The sequence below is a fragment of the Entamoeba dispar genome, genomic scaffold, assembly GCF_000209125.1.
Source record: "Entamoeba dispar SAW760 scf_1105229459075 genomic scaffold, whole genome shotgun sequence".
NCBI lineage: Eukaryota > Evosea > Mastigamoebida > Endamoebidae > Entamoeba > Entamoeba dispar.
Genome location: NW_001853511.1, coordinates 28393 through 49628, shown reverse-complemented (window position 1 = coordinate 49628; position 21236 = coordinate 28393). Strand labels below are relative to the sequence as shown.

Genomic DNA, 21236 nt, shown 5'->3' with positions numbered 1-21236 from the left:
ACACAAAAATAAGAAATAAAATAAATACAAGAATACAAAAACAAATATATTCAAATAAAAAATAAAATAATATAAAAAAGAAGAGAAAAGAAGAAAAATATAATATATAATCAATTATAAATATTATATGATTAATATATAATATGTAATAAATAATAATTTCATATAATATATATAGAAGATATAAAAATTAAATAAATAATAATAAATAATAGAGAAATAATAAGAGAAAAGAAATGATATAATAATATGGAAAATGTATAAATGAAAAGATAAATAAAATCAATATAATATAAATAAAATAATAATAAATATAAAGAGAAAATAGATATAAAATATAAAAATATAATCAAAATGAAAATAAGATAAAGAAATGTATTAATATATAATAAATTATATATAAATAAAAATATAATAATATATAAAATAAAATATAAATAATAAGAATATAAAATTAATAAAATAAGATAAATATAAAATATATAGATAAAGTGATGATATATAATATAAGAATAAAAATAAATATAATAATAAAATATATAAATATATAATAATAACATAATAATAACATAATAATAAAAATGAATACTTACATTGAATCAAAAGTCTTTTCTGAATCATTTATAATTCAGAACAATTGATCATAAAATGATATAAAATATAAAGAAATATAAATGAATATAGAATGAATATTTAATTTACTTTTTTATTTTTTATTTTTTTTAGGAGCAAAATAATAAAAACTATTATTTTATTTATTCAAATTATTTTACCCCTTTTCTTTTTGGGTGTTTTTTATTTAGATTCATTATTTCTTTGCTTATTTTGGTTCCTGATAAAAAGTATTAATTTATGGTGATAGTAGTTTTGGTGTAAATTCATAAACTAAAAATATTAATTAATATACTGGTATTATATATAGTGTTGAACAGACAAACGATAATTTTGATACAACAACTTCTCAAAACAATGAAAACATGAATCTATAAATAAGTGTCATAAATTATTTGTTTGTCTAAAACATTTAATCATTCACGTCTTTTTTTTCTGAGAGTTCATATGCTATTTCTCTTATTTTTCTTACTTCATGTACTAGACCGATTCAAACCCTAGACCATTCTCATACTTCTTTTACACTTTCATCTCTCATAGTCATTAACACTCAATCATATCAATTTCTAGATCTATTATTTTTTATTTTATCTCATTACTTATCGTTGTTATACATTCTTTTAATTTATAAACAGATAGTTTTTATTTAGTGAATCTTTTATCCTTAACACCGTCAAAAAACATCTATTTTTTATTAATCCAAAAATAAGATATTTCTTCTTTTCTTTTGATACTTATTAAATATTTCATTGAAAGTGTAGTTCATCGATCAGATACATATAAAACTTATTTTGTTTTGTTTTTTAGTTATACTTGTTTTAATTGTAATTCTTGAATAGAGTTTCACTATTTTGAGTATTATTTTGAATCTTTCCTTGGTAGTTTAATAAAATAATTTATTTACATACTTTTATAATTTTATGAAGAACATAATAATACTTTTTATAGTTAAAATGAGTTAAGTCATAATACAAATAGGATTTTATTTCATTTCATTTTCACTGTTCTATAATGGAATTAACCAAAATCAAAGAAGAAAAGTAAAAAATATCTTTTCTACAAAAATTAGAAAAACCATTTTTTTGAAGTGAAACGAGAGGATGATTTGAGTGGATTAAACATATTGATTTAATAATTATTTATAATTATTAATATTTTAGTTAAAAACAAAAACTATTTGAAAGAAATAAAAATCCTGAAGAACGATAAATAGTTTTTAATTAACTGAAAAAGATTTCAATATTCGAATAAACGTAAAAGAATAAGAAAATTCTTTTAACAGAAACACTGACTTTTATTATTTTTGAAAGTACATTAAATATTTTATAAAAAAGGTAAAAAATAACTTGATATTCATAAAAAGATTAAACTGAAATGAGAAGCTTACTGATATTTTCAGTTTTGTTAATCCACAATGTATTTGCTGTTTGTGGAAAGAATGAAACAGTAGTTCGAGGTAGTTGTGAGAAATGTGAAGATAAATTTGATTTTTGTTCATTTTGTGATGAGAATAGTTGTATTTCATGTAGTGAAGGTAAATATTTAAATGAAGGAAGGTGTGACTTTTGTCCAAATTATTGTAAGAGTTGTACTGCCAATTCATGTACTTCTTGTGAAGATGGATTTTTTCTTAGTGATAATGAATGTTTTTCTTGTTTAATTAAAAATTGTACCAAATGTCTTTCTAATGGGAAATGTTCTGAGTGTACTGTAAATCATTATTTAAATGATGGCACATGTTTGTCATGTGAAGAAGAGTCATCAAATAAATATTCTCAATGTTATTTAAATTCAAAAGGAGAATTAGTTGGAACTCAATGTGGAAACGGATATTATAATAATACAAATAATCAATGTACTTTGTGTGATGTTAATAAACAATGTGACACATGTTCTCCAATAACAGGTAATTGTATAAATTGTAGTTCAACAAAAATATTAATAGAAGGTTCATGTGTAGAACGATCAACAGTTCATTGTTTAAATTCTAAAAATTCAAGATGTACTCAATGTGATATAAGTTCGCACTTAATACAAGGAGTTTGTTATGAAACAATTCCGTGCTGGTGGTCTAATAAAATAACAGATATTTCTCAAGTAGAAACCTCTGATAGTTACTCTATAGACCCTAATACGATTATATTTAATAATTTATGTTTTGATAAGTCGTCAACACATTGTCTTCAAGTAAGTACAAATACTCATAGTTGTACAGAATGTGTAAATGGATATTATTTATTTGGAGGATTATGTCTTCAATGTTCTTCTTTCTTTGATCATTGTATTGATTGTGGAGAAATTCAAATGAATAACTTTACTCATACTGTATGTAAATATTGTGAAGAAGGATATTATAGTGATGTTGGATGTAGTCCTTGTAGTAATATAAATGGATGTAAGAGATGTGAAAATATATTAAGAAAAGGAGATATGTCAACAAAGATTTGTTATGAATGCATTGATGGATATGAATTAATAGATGGAATGTGTAAACCACTTTTAAATTGTGTAAAAGCAACTGGACCAATTTGTAATGTTTGTCGTAAGAATTATCTTCCTCAAAGCGGAAGATGTGTTCCAATGAAAGAAGTAATTCCTAAATGTTCTTCTACTTTAAATGGTAAATGTAATTCTTGTGAAAGAAATTATTATATTACTAGTACAAATGAATGTCGTTTATGTAATATTAAAGGGTGTTCAGATTGTTCAATTGATGGGGTATGTACTATGTGTGAAAAAGGTTATTGGTTAGACAACAGATTTTGTAGTAAATGTGATACAATAGCTAATTGTGTTGAATGCCATAATGATAATTCAGGATGTTTATATTGTAAAGAAGATTATTATGTTTCAAATGGACTATGTGTTTCTTGTTCTTCTGGAGTTACTGATCATTGTAAATCTTGTTTACAAAAAGGTAACACTATCACTTGTACTTCATGTCAAGAAGGATATTATCTTCAAGAATCAAAATGTCTTCAATGTAATACTCTTGACTCTTTATGTCTTACTTGTTCTCCATCAGAACCTCGTTGTTTATCATGTAAATCAACTCATTTTCCAATGGGGAAACAATGTTTATTATGTTCTACAAGATTAGTCCATTGCCTTGAATGTTCAAGTTTAGAAGAATGTACTGCTTGTGAAAGTGGATATTACTTATCTAATGGAGAATGTTTCCCATGTTCTGTTATGAAAGGATGTCAATTATGTAGTAGTGGAAATGTATGTACAACATGTGATGAAATTTACAGGCCATTAAAAAAAGGAGATAATGTAATATGTTCTTTTGATGGAGGAGTAGAACATTGTAATATATTTACAATAGATGGAATATGTACAGCATGTTCATATCCTTATACTTTAGACACTTCATTAAATGTATGCCTTGATTGTCTTTCAACTATTGAAAATTGTGGTGAATGTTCACCAGCATCAAAACAGTGTATTTCATGTGTTTCTAATTTATATTATTTAAATAAGGATAAAATGTGTGAGTTATGTTCTGTAAGTATGCCTCATTGTAAAACATGTGAAGAAACATGTCTTTCTTGCTTAAGTGGATATTATCTTTCATTAGGACAATGTCAAAGTTGTGAAGTTACACATTGTAACATTTGTACTGAAAAAGGAAAATGTGAGACATGTAATAGTGGATATTATCTTACAGACACAAAAATATGTCAGGCATTAACTCGAACACAAAATGAATGTATAGAATATGATGGAATAAAAGAATCAAATGGATGTATCTCTTGTAATGATAAAAGTTTTATATATAATGGAGAATGTTTATTATGTTCATCCTATTATCCAAATTGTGAAGAATGTTCATTAGAGGGATTATGTTTAAAATGTTCAGAGGGATATTATCAAGTAAATGGACATTGTGAAGAGTGTTCTGGTATAAATGGATGTTCTAAATGTAGTCCAAATTCTGATGAATGTCTTGAATGTTCATCTGGAGTATTAATAAATGGAAGGTGTGGAAGTTGTAAGAATAGATTATGTAATACATGTTCTTCTGATGATACTTGTCTTTCGTGTATTTCTGGTTATAAATTAGAATCAGGAAATTGTAAATCAATTTATATTAAAGAAAGTATTGAATATCAGAATAATAAATATAAATTTAATAGATTTAATTCAAGTATTAGATATGTAAGTTCAAATGATAATAACTTTGTTAAATGTCAACCGAATTGTCAAGAATGTAAAGATAATAATTGTGTGAAATGTGATGATTATTATTATTTAGACAAAATAAAAACAACATGTGTTTCATGTTCAAGTAATTGTATTTCATGTAATGATAGTAATACATGTATAAAATGTGATTCAAAAACATATCTTTCTAATGGAAAATGTATTGATATTCCACACTCACATTATAAAAAAACTGAAAGTAGTACTGAATTATGCTCTAGAGCAATTTTTTCATGTTCAACATGTTCAATTGATCAAGGAAATGTAATATGTAATTCATGTATTGAAGATTATGCATTTTATTCAAAAGAAAAACGTATTTGCGTTCGTCATTATGGGTTAATTGATTCAGATGGAACAAGAATTTTATGTCCAAAAGGGTGTAGTTTTTGTGATAAAAATTTACGATGTTTAAGTACATACAGTGATAATTCATTTATTCAAAACGGTCAAATAGTTGAAATGAAAAATTCTGATGAATGTCTTATATTTGAAACAAACATTGGTTGTGTTTCATGTAAATCTTCAATTACATCTAATGGAATTTGTTTACCAACTAATTCTCGTTGTAAATATCAAATAGTTAATTCTGATGGTTCTATTACTTGTATTAAAAGTAATTTATTAAAACAATTAACTTTTAAAACTACTGAAACAGTAGAATTTCAAACAACAGTTACAACTTGTTCAAATGGTAAATATTATGGAACAACAACATGTACAGAATGTTCAAATAGTTGTTCAACATGTAATAATAAAATGTTATGTACATCTTGTAAAGAAGGGATATTAACATCTGAAGGAAAATGTGTTACAGCAAGTAATTGTGAAACATTTACAAATTCATCATGTGTTAAATGTAAACCAAAATATTATCTTGAAGATAATAATTGTATAAATTGTCCAGATGGATGTCAAGAATGTATAAAAGTCAATTCTGGAGTTAAATGTAGAATGTGTAGTGATTCTTCACTTATTTTAGTTAAAGGAACATGTACTACATTACAACAAGCACATTGTAAAAGTAAATTAAAAAATTATCCATATTGTTATGAATGTGAAAGTGGATATAGATTAAATAAAGACAGCTCTTGTGAATTAATTTCTGTTAAAGATTGTCAATATATCTTTAGAGGTGAATGTATTAGATGTTCAAGTCACAATTTATTACTTTCAGATTTAGGAGAAATGGTTTGTGATGAAAAAACAACAGCAAGATGTTTAGTTGATTCACAAAATGGTTGTTTAAAGTGTATTGATGGATTTTATCAAGATAATCAAAACAATTGTCAACCATGTGATATTTCATGTCTTAGATGTGATGAAACACCAAAAAACTGTAGTTCATGTAGTTTTGGATATTATTTTAATGATGAAGGAGTTTGTGAATATATTGGAGAATTAGCTCATCAATGTAAAAGATTTGTTCCAAACGGAAGAAGTTGTGCAGCTTGTAAAGAAGGATTTATTCTTCAAGATGGTGGGACATGTGAAGAGTGTAATGAAAAATGTATTAGTTGTATTAAAAATAAAGATATATGTTTAGCTTGTAATCTTCAAGGAGGATGGTTTTATGATGAACAACAAGTTAATGAACTTGAAAGATGTCAACCTACTTCATCTTTACAACATTGTAAACAATTTGAACAAAAAGGATGTTCAATATGTGAAAATAGCTTTTATGTTAATTCAAGCCATCGTTGTTCACCATGTAAAACTGATTATTGTTTTGATTGTACATCTAATCGATGTAATGAATGTATTGATCAATATGTTTTAAAGCATCAAGTTTGTATATATTGGAAAGACATTAAAAAGTGTATTTCATATGATACATCAACTAAAAAATGTAATAAATGTCAATCTTTATATACACCAACTAATGATGGAGCAGAATGTGTTTTCAATAAAATTAGTTTAGTTTTAGTTATTGGAATACCATTATTTGGGATATTTGTTATTATTGTTTTAACAATAATAATTATTTCATATCTTTTATTTGCACTTCATAAAAAGAAAAAATTAGAAGAACGAAAAGCAAAAATCACAGAACAATATATCGATGTTTTAGAAAGTGAAGGAATCCATTTAAAACCTTTTGGTGGAAATAGTTCCTTTGTTGTTAGTAGTACTGATACTCTAGAATTCTTTGGAGAAATTGATGATGAAGTTCCTGTTGGTTTAGAAACAGCTCAAACGATGTTTATTGGAAATAAAAATGCTAAAATAATAAAATGTCAATTTAGTTATAAATCAATGGATGAACGTGTAAGAGTTAGAATTGAACCAGAACTTATTGATATTAAGAAAGGACATGCAGTACAATTTAATATTTCAATTCTTCCATTTTGTTCTTGTGAAATAAATGAAACTATTCTTTTTATTGCTGTTGATATAAAAACAAATAAAGTTATTGAAATTCCTGTTCATATTATATTCAAAACAGTTTTGAGTACAAAACTTGATTATAACGATTTACAAATAAAAAAACAAATTGGAAAAGGGTCATTTGGAATTGTTTATATAGGAGAATTTAGAGGAAGTAAAGTTGCAATTAAACGAATGATTGAAAATGCCAGTGATGCAAAACAATTAGAAGAATTTGAGAAAGAAGTTTCAATGTTAGACAAATTTAGAAATGATTATATTGTTCATTTTTATGGAGCGGTATTTATCCCTAATAAAATATGTATGGTAATGGAACTTGCAGAATATGGTTCACTTGAAGATTTAATTAAAAAAAGAAGTAATAACCCTTTATCAATGGAACTTCGTATAAAAATTATGTTAGATGCTGCTAAAGGAATTGAATATCTTCATTCAAATGGAATATTACATCGTGATATTAAACCTGATAATATTTTGGTTGTATCTTTAGAAGAAAATATTAAAGTTAATGGTAAATTAACAGATTTTGGAAGTGCAAGAAATGTTAATTTAATGCTTAATAATATGACATTTACTAAAGGAATTGGTTCACCAACGTATATGGCTCCAGAAATATTAAATAAAAAGAAATATGAAAAACCAGCAGATATTTATTCATTTTCAATCTCTTTATACCAAACAATTATTTATCATGACCCTTATAAAGGAATATGTGAATATCCATGGGATATTATTGATTTTATTCAAAAAGATAATTACCTTCCTTTCCCTAATGAAGCAACAGAAGAGATGAACTTATTATTAAAAAATACTTGGGATCATTCTCCCTTAAAACGAATTAATATTAGTGAAGTTATCTGTTCATTACAAAAAATCTTACAATCAATTTGTTCTAAAAATGGAAAAACAATTTATTAATAATTATAATATTTTTATTGTTTTATTTCAGTTTTAATAGATTTTTTGATATTTAATCATATTTTATTTTTGTATTGATTTATAATAATAAAACTATTATACTAATTTATTAAATTTATTTCATTTAGAATAACAAAATGAAATAAATCATTTAATAAAATCAAATACCTTTTTTACCAAATATTCAATTCTGTATTTTACTCTTATTTTAATATTTGATTTATACTAATAAAAATAAGTTAATAAGATTAAACTAATTTCAACTTGTTATAATTTCGTTATTTAAAATCTCATTTATTTTGAATTGTTTTATTCTAAAAATTTATAGAAAAATATTTCGATAAATATACTATTTAATTAATTAAAGTTAAAATTAAAAAGTAGAATAATAAAATAAATTTAGAGACTATAACACTAGTGTAATGATTAGATAAATTTTTGTTTTTAGAATCTTTAGTATCTACTTTATTTATTTTTGCACTTCCCAAAAATGGATTTTGAAATAAAAAATTATTAGCAAAGGAAAAAAAGAATAACAAAAAAAAAAAAAGAAATGGAGAGAAGTATTTGGTAATTAAAAAAAAAATGAAAAGAACTTAAGATTGAATTTATCAAACAGTTTATTTGATGAAACAAATACCAACGTGTTTGCTTCGGATAGAAGAACAAACCTTAGGAGAAGAACAATCTATGAAACGGTTATCAGAATTAGCAAATTTACGAGAAAATGCAATAAGAGAAGGGATGTTCAATTCAGTTAAATCATTTAAAGAAATGGATACCAATGAATTAATGTACTCAACAATAGACTTTCTTATTGGGACAACGTTCAGTAAAATAAATAATAAATCACAAGAGAGTGATTACTTGTCATCATATCATTTTGATTTGTTTCTTAAGTTAATGGTTAAAATGCAACTATGTGTAAAAGAAACATACAAATCTACTTTATGTGGTACTATAGAAGTAGGTAATTATCCTAAAGTACCTACTAGATCACAAACAAAAGGAATATTAGTTAATATACAAGATAGAACATTTTGGATAGCAAGACTAAAAGATTTAATACATTCAGCGTTATTACAGTTACAAACGTATATATTTCAATGTAATACTTTAGGTCACTCAATAGATTTCTCATTAGAAACATACTCTTTAAAATTTTTTGAATTAAAATCAGTATTTATTGGAATTGATATTCAATTATTATTTCATGATTTGTCAGAACCATTTACTGAAACAGATGGTATTAATAATTACATTTCAAGTGAAACATCATCAAATGAAAAATTTCTTGCACTACCACAAAGAATAACTCGATGTAAAACAATGCCAAAATGTTATTCTCCACGTACAGCACCACTAGAAATAACTACAAAAAAGTCAGTAGTAATTCCACGAGCAAATGAGAAAGAATTAATATTAGTTAATGTTAAAGGAGTAAAAATAATATATAGAAATGATGTTCCAAATAATATGCAAAATATAGAAAGAGAAGGGAATATCATTATCACATCATTTAAATTTTGTTTTATTGATGACTCAGATGGGAAATATAATATTTTTGTTCCAATGACAAAAATTGGAGATTTTAAGAAAGTAAATAATAATAAATCAGAACATCGTAGAATTCTTGAATTTAATACAAAAGATAATATTTGTGTTAAATTCTCATTTCTTAAAAATCGTGAAGAAAGAAAAAGTATTTGTACTGCATTAAATAGTTTAGTATTTGTACCACCAACTTCTTTAGAAATATTTAAATTAATTGAATCTATTCCAACAAAACCAATAAGATATTATGATGTATTAGATGAGTTTATTCGTCTTGGATTAAATAAATCAGATTCAAATTGGAGAGTATCACGAGTTAATGATGACTATGTATTTTGTCCAACTTATCCAAGAGAAATTATTGTTCCTAAAGAAGCTAGCGATGAATTATTATTAGAAGATAGTTCATTTAGAAGTAGACAAAGAATTCCAGTTATCACATATGTATCCCCTAAAGGATCTTCTATTGCAAGATGTTCACAACCATTATGTGGATTAACTGGAAAAAAATGTCAAGCTGATATTGAACTTCTTAAAATGATCAGACATGGTGGACCATCAAATAAACTTCGTATTCTTGATTCAAGACCAAAAACAAATGCTGTTGCCAATATTGCTATGGGTGGTGGTTATGAAACTGAAGAAGATTATCCATTTGCAACAATAGAATTTGAAAGTATTGATAATATTCATGTTGTAAGAGAAGGATGGCAAAAATTATGTTGGTATTGTATGCAATTACCAGAACATTATAAGACAAGTCAAATTATTAATTGTAATGAAGTTCAACAATGGTGGAAAATTATATTAGCTATCTTTGCTTCTTCTATTAAAATGTGTAGATATTTAGAATCTGGAGAAAGTGTGTTAGTTCATTGTACTGATGGATGGGATAGAACAAGCCAATGTTGTTCATTATGTGAAATAATGTTAGATCCTTTTTTCAGAACAATTGATGGATTTATTATTCTTATTGAAAAAGATTGGAAGTCATTTGGACATAAATTTATGACACGTGCTGGAGTTGGTGTTCGTTGTCCACATAGTCAATATTCTCCAGTTTTTCATCAATTTATTGAATGTGTATTTATATTATTACAACAATATCCTACATCATTTCAATATAATGAAGATTTTCTTATTGAAGTAGATGATGCAGTATTTTGTCATAATTATGGAACATTTATGTTTGATACAGATTGTGAAAGAGAAAAGTATCACGTAAACGAAAGGACACCATCATTGTGGTCTATGATTATTGAAAATAGAGAATTATTTACTAATCATCAATACATTCCATCTGATAATAAATTACATTTAAATGGAATCCCAAAATTTGTGTTCTGGGAAAAATATTATTTTTGTAACAGAAAACTTTAAATTCATTTTTATTTTATTATATAAATATTGCATTATATATACCTCTTTTAATTCTTTTATAAACTATTAAATAAATTAAATAAATGATGATGAAATTACACTATTTACTTGTTGAGCTTCATATAATGAATTAACAATATCTATTGAGAATTCAATTTCTTCAATACCATTAAAAAATGATTTAATATTATCATAAAATATACATCCTTCATCAATCATTTCTTTTTTATTCCATTCTTTAGATAAGATAATATGTTCTAATACTCTTCTTTCTGGCATAAACTTTTTTTCTGGTTTCTTTTTTACACACTCTTCAAAAGAAAATCCAAAGAAATCTCTAAGAATATCAAGTAATTGGTTATCAGTAATAATAAAAATCATATTTCTTTTATATCTTGTTTGTTCTGTCATTCCTTTAAGAATATTACTTTGTTCAATTTCTTTTTCAATTTGATTTCGAGAAATTAGAACAATATTTTGATAAGATAATTCTTCTATTTTTAATTTTTGATAGATTCCTTCTTTTATTATTCTTTTCATTTTAATAGTACATCCAAGATAATATAATATCATCATAAGAAATCCTTCATTCCCATAATCATTCCTATTGGCATTTGCTCTATTTTCTCTCTTTCTTTTTCTTGTTTCTTCTAAATTAAATGCTTTTCTTTTTCTTCCTCTTTTCTTTTTTTCTTCTTGTAAAAAGTTAGGTAAAGTCGTTTTATATGTTAGACTAGTCTCCATTGAAATATATGATAAATTCAAGTTTTCTCAAGCATTTATACTTCAACAGAATCATAAAATAAAACAGCATTAAAATAATCTTTCATCAGAACAAAAATAGAAAGGTTAATATTAGAGGATATTTAATTCATTTATTCTTTCATTATATTCACATATTCATTTATTCACTTGATAATGAGACAACTTCCAGCAATAAAAATAAATCAATGTTATATATTACAAATAATTTTTTAATAAAAAATTAAATAAAAATTTTCATATTTTTTTTTTACTAACATCTTTTTTTTTTAGATTATCAGTTTTAATTTTTTTTAAAGATTAGATTTAAATGATGTATTATTTCAGGAAATTATTTAATTATTATAAGAATAGATTTAATGAAATAAAAAATAAAAGTCAATTAAAAACTTAAAAATCAAGAGATATTTAAGATGCAACAAAGCCAACAACATTTAGGATATAATGAAATAATGATTGCCTCCAAGTATTTTGATGATATTAAAGACTTTATTAATTTAGAAATTGGAGTTAAAAGATTTCAAGGGAATATGGAAAGATTTCACTTTAATCCAATTCCTTTAAATGAACATTCAAGAAAGTTGTTTCCAAATATTGAAACACTTAATATCTACGATAGAAAAGATAAAATATATAAAGATGGAAAAATATTTAAACAATTAATATGGTATCCTGTTAGTTATGATGAATTTTTAAAACAAAAAGAATCAGGAAATGAATATAAAAATGTTTTCATTAACAAAAATGATAAAAATTTTAATTTAAATAATGTTCAAGACCCAATCAATGGATTAGGAGATAACTTTTATAGTGACTCATCTGACATTACAGAAATTAACCTCCCACCAAAAATTAAAAGAATTGGAAAAAGTTGTTTTTCTCATTGTTCACAATTAAAGAAAGTTGTTATCCCACCAACAATTTCAGTAATAAGTGATTCATGTTTTTGTCATTGTGACCAAGTTACAGAATTTATAATTTCAGATTCTGTACAAGAACTTGAAGACTTTTGTTTTGCAGAATGTAGTTCTATAAATACTATTACTATTCCATTGTCTATAATTAAAATTGGAAGTCGTTGTTTTGAACGATGTAATTCATTAACTAATTTAAATATTCCAGGATATCATTTTACTATTGGAAATAGAATTTATTTTAATAATGCTCCTCTTATTAATATGGTTATTCCTTCTTCTGTTAAAACAATTAATGAACGTCCTATTGAAAGAATTTCTGAAAGTCAAAAAATTGTTATTCCTAATTCTGTTTTTTCTGTTAGTGATTTAGTTCTTATTGACGTAGATGTTAAACTTATTTCTTCTGCTAACACTAATCCTTATATTAGAAAAACAATTATGGATAAAATCCAACAAGATGCTAAACAAAGAGAAAATATTTATGAGAAGTTCAGTAGTATCTTTTAACTTCTAAAAAGTAAGTATATCATTTAAATTGATATTTTATTAGTTTAATTGATTATACTTTTTTTATTTTTTAAATTGTTAATTATAGTTTTTAAAATTTAAAAGTGAAAAAAAACTTCATTTTATCCTTTCATTTTTTAATAATCATCGTTATAGTTTTCATTCATTTGTTTTATTAAAATATAATTTTACCTGATTGGCTTAAAAAAGTACTGATTTTAATTTATGAATTGAATTAGCTTAACGAAATTAACTTTTTTTTTTTCAAAAAAGATACTTTTCATTCAAAATAGAAAGAAAACTGAGAAACGTTTGCTTTAATAGATGTGAATCATAATAAGAAAAAAATCTACTAACAGTAAACATGGGAGAAATAATAAACAAATCCCAAAATTGGCTTCTTTAATCTAATAACCAGATTGATTCATATTTAGATCCATGGAAGATAATAATATCATAAGAATTCAGGCATTACTTGTTGGATTTAATACTCGTAAGAAGTATAATTTGAGACAAATATATATTCAAAAAGGTATTGTTAAAGAAGCAGTTGAAACAGAAGAATCGTTATTAAAAAAAATGAAAACTATGAAAGATATATATCAACCCCCTTTAAAACAAGTTAATATTGATGAGACATCATATAAAGTCCATTTAATATTTGAATATCTTGATGCATGTATTGAATCAAGTCAACAAATTGTAAAATATGGGAAACAATTTCTTGAGAATTATAAAATAGATACACAACCATCACAATTTTTTTCATTTGTTACATTTCATTTATGGGCATATGGAGAATACACTATTAATTATAATATTACTAAAACAATGTTAAATGAATTAACAAAAAATATAATTTATCAACGTTTATTAAGTATTATTGATTCTAAACAACCACATGGATGGGTAATAAGTGATCTTATTATTGAACCAATGCAAAGAACTCCAAGATATCCATTATTATTAAATACATTAATAAAAGTAACTAATGAAAATAATAATGATTATCAATCATTATTAACTGTTAAAAAGGATTATGATTATTTTACTGCTTTAGTTAATGAAAAAACAGTAATGAGAGATAATCTAAGAATACTTGCTGAAAATATGGATTTTCCTCAAATTATTATACCACGAAGATACTATATTGGTGGTGATATTATGGCATATAATAAAAAAAAGTGTGAAGGTCATTTATTTAATGATAGAATTATTTGGTTTGCTGTATCAAAAGGTTCAAAAATTGGTAAACAAAATGAATATTATATTGAAGGTGAATTTATTTTTGATAGTAAAACTCGAGTTGTACTTTCAAGAAATATTGTTTCTTTAAATAAATATGGATTAATGCCAATTCAAATGTCTTTAGGCTCTAAAAAAACAGCTGAAAAATGGAAAGAGACTATTAATAATTTATTATTTTCTGGAATATGGGATATGGCAAATGAAAATAGTTGGATGAATACCGTTGATTGTCATTGTACTTTTGTTTCTTATATTACTCCAATGTTTCCAAAAATTACTAAAATAAAGAGATAAATAGACGTAATTACTATTATTGTTAATTCATTAGAGTACTTTCTTTTTATTATTATTTTTTGGTTTTCTCTTTTTCTTCATTCTATTAATTCTTTTTAAATAACAAAAATAATTTATTTGTTTTAAATAACGATAATATATTTTTTTCTTTTAAGATTAATAATTAAATCATTTTATTCTTTTTTCTAAAATATTTCTCCTTCTTCCAATTCAATCACTTAAAGAAAATTATTTGATATTTTTTTTTAAATTTAAAGTGTGGAATAGAACTTAATACTATTTAACGTCAGTATTTCTCCTATAATCCAACAAAAAGATGAAAAGAAAATAGAATGACAATTGTAGATATTATTATTTGATATATTTTATATAACATAATTATTATATAATATAAATTATATAAATTAAAAATAATAAGTCGAATTAAACTATAAACAAAATATTTGATTCTCTTTGAAATATATTAATTAAAGTTATTTAAAATGAAGAAACTAAACAATCATTTTTACTCTTTTCTTCTAAATTATTTTTTAACACTTTTCTTTTAGTTTAATTATTATCTTAAATTAAAATAATGAAATGATAAATCAATCAATCAACTTTCTTTTCATTTTATTCTTCAGATACTTCTTCTTCATTAGTATTATCTTCAAATTTGATATGTTTTGGATCTTGTTTTTGTTCTTTATTTTTTCTTTTTATTCCTCCTTTCTTTTCTTTTTTTTCGTTTTTGTGTGGACAATCTCGATCTAAATGACCAATTTCACCACAAATGAAACAAGGTCGATTATTTCCTTTTGCCTTTGGACAATCACGACTTTTATGTCCTGTCTTTCCACAGACAAAACATTTTCTTTCTGCATTTGGACAATCTTTACTAATATGACCAGGTTCACCACAAATAAAACAACAGTCAGTTCCTTTGTTTTCATTTTGAGGACAACCTTTACTAGTATGACCTATTTCTCCACAAATAATACATTTTTTTAATGCTTTTAATTTCTCTTTTTCTTCTTTCTCTAATTGTTTTTTGACTTTCTTTGTCATTGCCTTTTGTCCTCTTTCAGATATTTTTGCCATACTAACTTCTAATTCTCCACCTTCAACACCTCTTCCATTCATTTCTTCAACTGCTTTTTTAGCGTTTTCTTCATTTTCAAAATCAACAAATCCACATCCTTTTGAAATTCCTTTTTTTTCCATTAAAATAGTTGCTTTAATAGCACCAAAGTTATCAAACCTTTCTTTTAAATCTTTAATCTTCCAACTATTAGGAAATCCTTTAACAAAAATACATTTTTTTTGTTTTTGTGCAACTTCTAATTTAGCACATTTAGATAAATGACGTATTTCGAGATACTCTTTTGCTCTTTTAGCTTTTTCTGCATCTTTTTCTTTCTTTAATTTTATTTCTTCTTCTTTTTTCTTTTTTAATTCTTTTTTTGTTTCTTCAGATTCTACTTCAAGTTGAAGTATCTTTCCTTCAACTTCTTGACCATTCATTTCTTTAATGGCTAAATCTCTTGTTTCTGTATCTGGAAATTCCATAAACCCAAATCCTCTTGAATTTCCTCGTTTTCTTTTTATTACTTGACCAATTATTGGATGATATTTTTTAAAATATTTTGAAAATTCTATATCTCCCCATTTTAATGGAAGTCCTCTTATAAATGCTGTACAATTCCCTGATTTAATTAATGAACTTTTTTGTAACTCTTTAGAATTTTGTGATTTAATTTGTTCTTTTTGTTTTGATGATGAAGTGATGTTGTTTTGTGTTTCCATGAAGTATCTTTTATTTATTTTTCGTTTTTAAAAAAACCCTAAAAACATTTTTTTATCTTTTATTTTGTTTTTTTTTTTTTTAATAGAAATATATAGAAATTTTAATTTGAAATACATTAATAAAAAATAAAAAGAAGTAAATTAAACAATGAATATTCATATCAAAGTATTTTGTTAATACTTTTTTTTATTATAACTCTGTTGAATTAAGCAAATAATAATGGAAGATTATAATTATAAATTGGAATTTGTTTAATTCTTTGAGTAGTTCTATCAGGAGAAGAGAGAGCGAATGAAGCATTGAATACTTTATTACAACCTGCAGTAAACAAACAATTTACTAAGAATGTTTGAATATCAAATAAAATATTTTTATTAAACTCGTCACTACAACTCTTTTTTTGAAGTTCACATTCTGCAATGATCATACACACTCTTTTTGATTTTGTTTCATTAGAAGGAATGTAAGATGAAAGTAGTTCATCGAAAATAATTTCTCTACAAGCCATACAAGCATCTCTAAATGAAGTAAAGAAACTTGGGTCACAAACTGGAAATGATTGAACTATCTTAAGAGAAAGTAAATGTTTAACAACTCCATAAGAAAAGAAGTCTAAAATTCTTTGTTCTTTTTCAAATGATTTACAAAATGAAGATTGAAGAAGATTATTAGAAAGTGCATATCTGATCATTCTATGAAAATAAGAAGTTTGTATCGTCATGTTAAATTATTTTAATATTCTTTATTTTCAGTTAAATATTTGAACTATGAGGTTTTTAAATTGAATAATAATTATTTATTGTAATATCATTATTAACTTTATTACAATTTTAATTATCTTTATACATGGTTCTTGCGGTTAGAAGTAATAAGAATCAATTATACTAATTTAGGGCTCTTTTTATGACAGGATCTTGAAGTATTACAAAATTCAAAATTCTAAGTATGACATTAATATAAACACAATCATATTTATCTATGAATAGTTTTATGTAAATTAAAATTAATATAATACGATTATCATTTAATCATAAATTCTTATATTTAATTTAATTTATTCCTTTCAATTAAATATTGTATTTATTAATTCAATTGAATTTATTATTTAATAGAAAAATAAACAATTAAATATTAAAATTTTTTTCTACATAACAAACAAATATAATTTATTAAATACCTCATAAATGTTTTATTCATTTAACAATAAAATATTTTTCTTTTTTCAAAAGAATTCAATATAAAAAAAGAAATAAATTAAAAGAAATTTAATTAGTAATCGCATCCGCGAAGTGTTTGTTTAATACTAGCATCACAAACATTAACAGGAACATCTTTAGCTTTTTCAGTTGGTTTAGTCCATCCAGCGAAAGGAACAAAATCATCGAAAGTTTCTTGTTCGTTTCCAATATAAATTAAAGGATAATGAACAGCAAGAGGATGAGTATAGTCTGCACCAAAAATATTAGACCAATCATCTTTACCAGTTAAAATCATAATTGATTCACCTAAATTAATAGTAGCACCCATTAATTCATTGAATGTTTGTTGATTAAGAGTTTTATCAGAACTCCATTGACCTTCTCTAATTTCAAGAATAACACCATGGTGTGGTAAATCTTGTGTTCTTACTTTGTATGTTTGAAGTTGTCCTCCAATATTACCGCATGTAACACATGGTCTAAAAATGAATTCAATATCATCACTTCTAAATCCAGCTCCTCTAAGATATGCCCCATTCTTTAAACTATTTAAATTGAATTTTCCATCATTAGTAAATGCAACAAGTGCAGCTAATGCATGTTTTCGTGCTAAACATTGAGCAAGTTGTGGTGTAATTAAATCCTTTCCAATAATATCTCTATGTTCACACATAGCAAATGTTACTGCAATAAATAATGTTATAACAATGAATTTCATTATAATCTCTAAATTTTTAGTTCAACTTAATTAATTTTTATTTTTAAATAAAGAATATATTGGAATAAAGCTGAAACTTCTTATTTTTTTGATTATAGTTTCTTTTTAATTTATTTTTTTATTAATTGGAATTTAATTCTTTTTTATCTTCTTTCTATTTTAATGATTTGATTTTATCTTTCTTTTTGGTTAATTAATAAAATAGAGTCATATTGTTAGATTTGTTTATTGTTAAATTTTATGTTTCTTAAAAATTAATTATTTTTGTTTCTTTAATTTTTTTGTATTACTTTTTTATAAATATTCATATTTAAATTATTTCATTTCTTCTAATAGATTGTTCAATTTTAATGAATTAAATATTAAGTGTTTGATATTTTTATTGACCATTATTTGTTATGTATTATTTTATTATATCATAATATCAATTTCATTTATTTCTAATATTCATATGAACTGATTAACTATTAATCTATAAGTTATCTCTCTGTTTTCTCTTCTTTCTCTATTGAAGTTCTTTGTTTTTACTTTTGCAATTATAATTTACCTCATTATTTCTATCTTGAAGTATTATATTTCCATTAACAAACTGTTTCTTTTTCTTTATATTTTGATAATACTTTGCATAAACTTTTTGACTGATTTGAATAACTAATATCAAAATTGAGAATACAATTGATAAGAAAATATTAAAAAATAAAAATATCATTTTATTGATTTGTTTTATTAACAAACTTACTTATTTTACTTTTAGAATTCTTTTAGGATGAAAATAAACAACTAATTTCAAGAAGTCTGGTTCATTGGAAAAATAAAAAAGTAAAAGATTATTTGTTTATTATCCAATACTGTTCTAAAGGAAATATGAATGACTAAATACTCAACGAAGAAGATACTGTCAGACCAACAAAGATAAAATTAGAAAAAAATGTAAGAGAATGAGTCAATGTTAATATTCATAACAATACATTATATAAGTACACAAGAGATGATTTAAAAGAAAGACATTAACGAATTGGAATTAAAGATTATTACATCTAATACTCAAATGATTATAATAAAATAATAGGAGAATAACTAAAGTTATTGTTTCATTTCAGTCAATCAAAAAAATGAAAAGACAATGAAAAGAGAGAATGTAGAACATAATAAAAAAGACATAAGATATAAGACTAATTAAATAAATGAAAAGGTACAATTTAAGAAAATCAGAGAAATTGAAAAATAATAAATTTATTAATAGAGTATGCTAATAATATTGAAATTTAAAACACTATTTTAATCAATAGTTGAATTATTTTTATTAATTTGATTGGTTAATTAAAAAAAAACATAAAATTAAAAAAGGAGAAAATAGTAGAATGATTTGTAACAAAAGCAACCAATCAGTAAAGAGGAAATTAAATTTACAATATTTAATGAATTTTTATAATGCTAAAAACATAAATTTTTGAAAAGAAATAAATGAAGGAAATAATAAAAAAATAATAAAAATGTTATAATATTGTTGTATTCAATTTTTAATTGAAGAGAAGTCAAAATCCAAGAACTGAAATTTCTTATAAGTAAAAAAACATAATGACAGATGATATTCCTAAGCCAATTGCATTTCAACCAATTGATTTATCGTTTGTTCTTTATATTTAAAAGAGTAAAATAGTTAGTATGATAACTTAATAAAATAGAAGTATTTATAGTGAAAGTTGTTCATTTACTTCAGAACGTATGACTCCAATGAATGTTCTTATTCCACCACGAGATCATTCTCCATTAGGATTTGATGATACCAGTTTATCTCAAAGTAATTCAAATAGTAGAATAAATAGTAGAACAGGTAGTAGAAGAACAGACCTACTATCACCATTAGACTTGTTTAATACCAAATCAAGTTTAGATGTTTATGATGACTTCTTCATTTTCCAATAATTTAATTTGTTTTATATAACAAATATAAAAAGATTTATTTTAATCATTAAAAATCAGAAAAAGATCTCGAAAAATAAAATGTTTAATCCTTCAAATATCAAACAACAACTTACAAAAACTCACTTAATAGAATTTATTACTGCTATTATATTATTTTTTGTTGGGATGATATTAGAAGGATTTCCTGGTTATCATATGGAAATTCCTCTTGAAAGAAATAATGCAATGGTATTATATAAAAATCTTAATAGTACTGTTCCAAGTATTCTATGTTTGATTATTTCAATAAGTTTACCTATTATAGTAATATTTCTATTTGCAAAGAAAAGAAACTCAACTTATTATTTTATTACTGTGTTCATAGTCTTCTTGTTTTCATTTTCAATAAATTTCTTTCTTACTAATGCAATTAAGTTATTTGCTGGTCGACCTCGTCCTAATTTCTATGCTATGGTTGATGCTGGAAATATAAAAGATGCATACAAATCTTTTCCAAGTGGACATTCTTCAATGGTGTTTAATGGAATGATGTTTATTTCCTTATTACTTTGTGGTGAATTACGTGTATTTAATGGTAACGGTTCTTTGTTGACACTATTATTATCATTACTTCCATTAGTCATGGCAGGAATTGTTGCTGTGACAAGAACACGTGATTATTTTCATAATTTTGATGATATTTTAGCAGGAAGTATTCTAGGTTCAGTTATTTCATTGTTATCATATATCACAAAATTTAAACCATTATGGGGGCAAAGTGCTGGTGAAATAGAAGAAGAAGTCAATCTTGAGTTTGATAACAACTATGTTGTTTAATTTAT

At 23.9% G+C, this 21236-nt stretch overlaps 9 protein-coding genes across 9 annotated transcripts, besides 44 other annotated features; 5 read left to right on the top strand and 4 right to left on the bottom strand.

The window, feature by feature from the left end:
- Positions 1-5: 5 nt before the first annotated feature.
- Positions 6-153: a microsatellite.
- Positions 19-202: a microsatellite.
- Positions 184-282: a microsatellite.
- A 12-nt stretch (positions 283-294) lies between these two features.
- Positions 295-481: a microsatellite.
- A 25-nt stretch (positions 482-506) lies between these two features.
- Positions 507-586: a microsatellite.
- Positions 587-643: 57 nt separating this feature from the next.
- Positions 644-772: a sequence feature (AT_rich).
- A 722-nt stretch (positions 773-1494) lies between these two features.
- Positions 1495-1534: a sequence feature (AT_rich).
- A 204-nt stretch (positions 1535-1738) lies between these two features.
- Positions 1739-1779: a sequence feature (AT_rich).
- Positions 1780-1986: 207 nt separating this feature from the next.
- Positions 1987-8124, top strand: EDI_017280 (protein serine/threonine kinase, putative; the record flags this gene model as incomplete). Its single annotated transcript, XM_001735361.1, has 2 exons — positions 1987-2474; positions 2538-8124. The coding sequence occupies 2 exons, from the start codon at positions 1987-1989 to the stop codon at positions 8122-8124; spliced, it is 6075 nt and encodes a 2024-aa protein (XP_001735413.1).
- Positions 4074-4094: a sequence feature (AT_rich).
- Positions 4729-4759: a sequence feature (AT_rich).
- A 3-nt stretch (positions 8125-8127) lies between the features above and the next one.
- Positions 8128-8194: a microsatellite.
- A 7-nt stretch (positions 8195-8201) lies between these two features.
- Positions 8202-8285: a sequence feature (AT_rich).
- Positions 8286-8327: 42 nt separating this feature from the next.
- Positions 8328-8526: a sequence feature (AT_rich).
- Positions 8527-8639: 113 nt separating this feature from the next.
- Positions 8640-8719: a microsatellite.
- Positions 8643-8678: a microsatellite.
- A 32-nt stretch (positions 8720-8751) lies between the features above and the next one.
- Positions 8752-11058, top strand: EDI_017270 (myotubularin, putative; the record flags this gene model as incomplete). The annotated part of the gene is made up of 1 exon (XM_001735360.1): positions 8752-11058. The coding sequence occupies one exon, from the start codon at positions 8752-8754 to the stop codon at positions 11056-11058; it is 2307 nt and encodes a 768-aa protein (XP_001735412.1).
- Positions 11054-11143: a sequence feature (AT_rich).
- On the bottom strand, positions 11134-11802 carry EDI_017260 (uncharacterized protein; the record flags this gene model as incomplete). Its single annotated transcript, XM_001735359.1, has 1 exon — positions 11134-11802. One exon carries the CDS (start codon positions 11800-11802, stop codon positions 11134-11136), a length of 669 nt encoding a protein of 222 aa, XP_001735411.1.
- Positions 11681-11755: a microsatellite.
- Positions 11803-11924: 122 nt separating the features above from the next.
- Positions 11925-11971: a microsatellite.
- Positions 11972-11993: 22 nt separating this feature from the next.
- Positions 11994-12197: a sequence feature (AT_rich).
- Positions 12198-12233: 36 nt separating this feature from the next.
- Positions 12234-13244, top strand: EDI_017250 (uncharacterized protein; the record flags this gene model as incomplete). Its single annotated transcript, XM_001735358.1, has 1 exon — positions 12234-13244. The coding sequence occupies one exon, from the start codon at positions 12234-12236 to the stop codon at positions 13242-13244; it is 1011 nt and encodes a 336-aa protein (XP_001735410.1).
- Positions 12538-12590: a sequence feature (AT_rich).
- Positions 13245-13265: 21 nt separating the features above from the next.
- Positions 13266-13348: a sequence feature (AT_rich).
- Positions 13349-13414: 66 nt separating this feature from the next.
- Positions 13415-13435: a sequence feature (AT_rich).
- A 247-nt stretch (positions 13436-13682) lies between these two features.
- On the top strand, positions 13683-14786 carry EDI_017240 (uncharacterized protein; the record flags this gene model as incomplete). The annotated part of the gene is made up of 1 exon (XM_001735357.1): positions 13683-14786. The coding sequence occupies one exon, from the start codon at positions 13683-13685 to the stop codon at positions 14784-14786; it is 1104 nt and encodes a 367-aa protein (XP_001735409.1).
- Positions 14051-14108: a sequence feature (AT_rich).
- Positions 14787-14869: 83 nt separating the features above from the next.
- Positions 14870-14982: a sequence feature (AT_rich).
- Positions 14983-15010: 28 nt separating this feature from the next.
- Positions 15011-15042: a sequence feature (AT_rich).
- An 89-nt stretch (positions 15043-15131) lies between these two features.
- Positions 15132-15189: a microsatellite.
- A 53-nt stretch (positions 15190-15242) lies between these two features.
- Positions 15243-15270: a sequence feature (AT_rich).
- Positions 15271-15305: 35 nt separating this feature from the next.
- Positions 15306-15362: a sequence feature (AT_rich).
- Positions 15363-15398: 36 nt separating this feature from the next.
- On the bottom strand, positions 15399-16571 carry EDI_017230 (cellular nucleic acid binding protein, putative; the record flags this gene model as incomplete). The annotated part of the gene is made up of 1 exon (XM_001735356.1): positions 15399-16571. The coding sequence occupies one exon, from the start codon at positions 16569-16571 to the stop codon at positions 15399-15401; it is 1173 nt and encodes a 390-aa protein (XP_001735408.1).
- Positions 15462-15518: a microsatellite.
- Positions 16176-16237: a microsatellite.
- A 47-nt stretch (positions 16572-16618) lies between the features above and the next one.
- Positions 16619-16652: a microsatellite.
- A 5-nt stretch (positions 16653-16657) lies between these two features.
- Positions 16658-16704: a sequence feature (AT_rich).
- Positions 16705-16777: 73 nt separating this feature from the next.
- EDI_017220 (uncharacterized protein) lies at positions 16778-17263 on the bottom strand (the record flags this gene model as incomplete). The annotated part of the gene is made up of 1 exon (XM_001735355.1): positions 16778-17263. The coding sequence occupies one exon, from the start codon at positions 17261-17263 to the stop codon at positions 16778-16780; it is 486 nt and encodes a 161-aa protein (XP_001735407.1).
- Positions 16931-16951: a sequence feature (AT_rich).
- Positions 17264-17345: 82 nt separating the features above from the next.
- Positions 17346-17410: a sequence feature (AT_rich).
- A 157-nt stretch (positions 17411-17567) lies between these two features.
- Positions 17568-17682: a microsatellite.
- Positions 17683-17684: 2 nt separating this feature from the next.
- Positions 17685-17844: a sequence feature (AT_rich).
- Positions 17842-18489, bottom strand: EDI_017210 (lysozyme, putative; the record flags this gene model as incomplete). The annotated part of the gene is made up of 1 exon (XM_001735354.1): positions 17842-18489. One exon carries the CDS (start codon positions 18487-18489, stop codon positions 17842-17844), a length of 648 nt encoding a protein of 215 aa, XP_001735406.1.
- Positions 18490-18515: 26 nt separating this feature from the next.
- Positions 18516-18550: a sequence feature (AT_rich).
- Positions 18551-18567: 17 nt separating this feature from the next.
- Positions 18568-18674: a microsatellite.
- A 46-nt stretch (positions 18675-18720) lies between these two features.
- Positions 18721-18810: a sequence feature (AT_rich).
- Positions 18811-19172: 362 nt separating this feature from the next.
- Positions 19173-19219: a sequence feature (AT_rich).
- A 372-nt stretch (positions 19220-19591) lies between these two features.
- Positions 19592-19721: a microsatellite.
- A 60-nt stretch (positions 19722-19781) lies between these two features.
- Positions 19782-19835: a sequence feature (AT_rich).
- A 51-nt stretch (positions 19836-19886) lies between these two features.
- Positions 19887-19995: a sequence feature (AT_rich).
- Positions 19996-20067: 72 nt separating this feature from the next.
- Positions 20068-21231, top strand: EDI_017200 (phosphatidic acid phosphatase type 2 domain-containing protein 1B, putative; the record flags this gene model as incomplete). Its single annotated transcript, XM_001735353.1, has 3 exons — positions 20068-20117; positions 20175-20385; positions 20473-21231. 3 exons carry the CDS (start codon positions 20068-20070, stop codon positions 21229-21231), a joined length of 1020 nt encoding a protein of 339 aa, XP_001735405.1.
- Positions 20411-20469: a sequence feature (AT_rich).
- Positions 21232-21236: the final 5 nt, after the last annotated feature.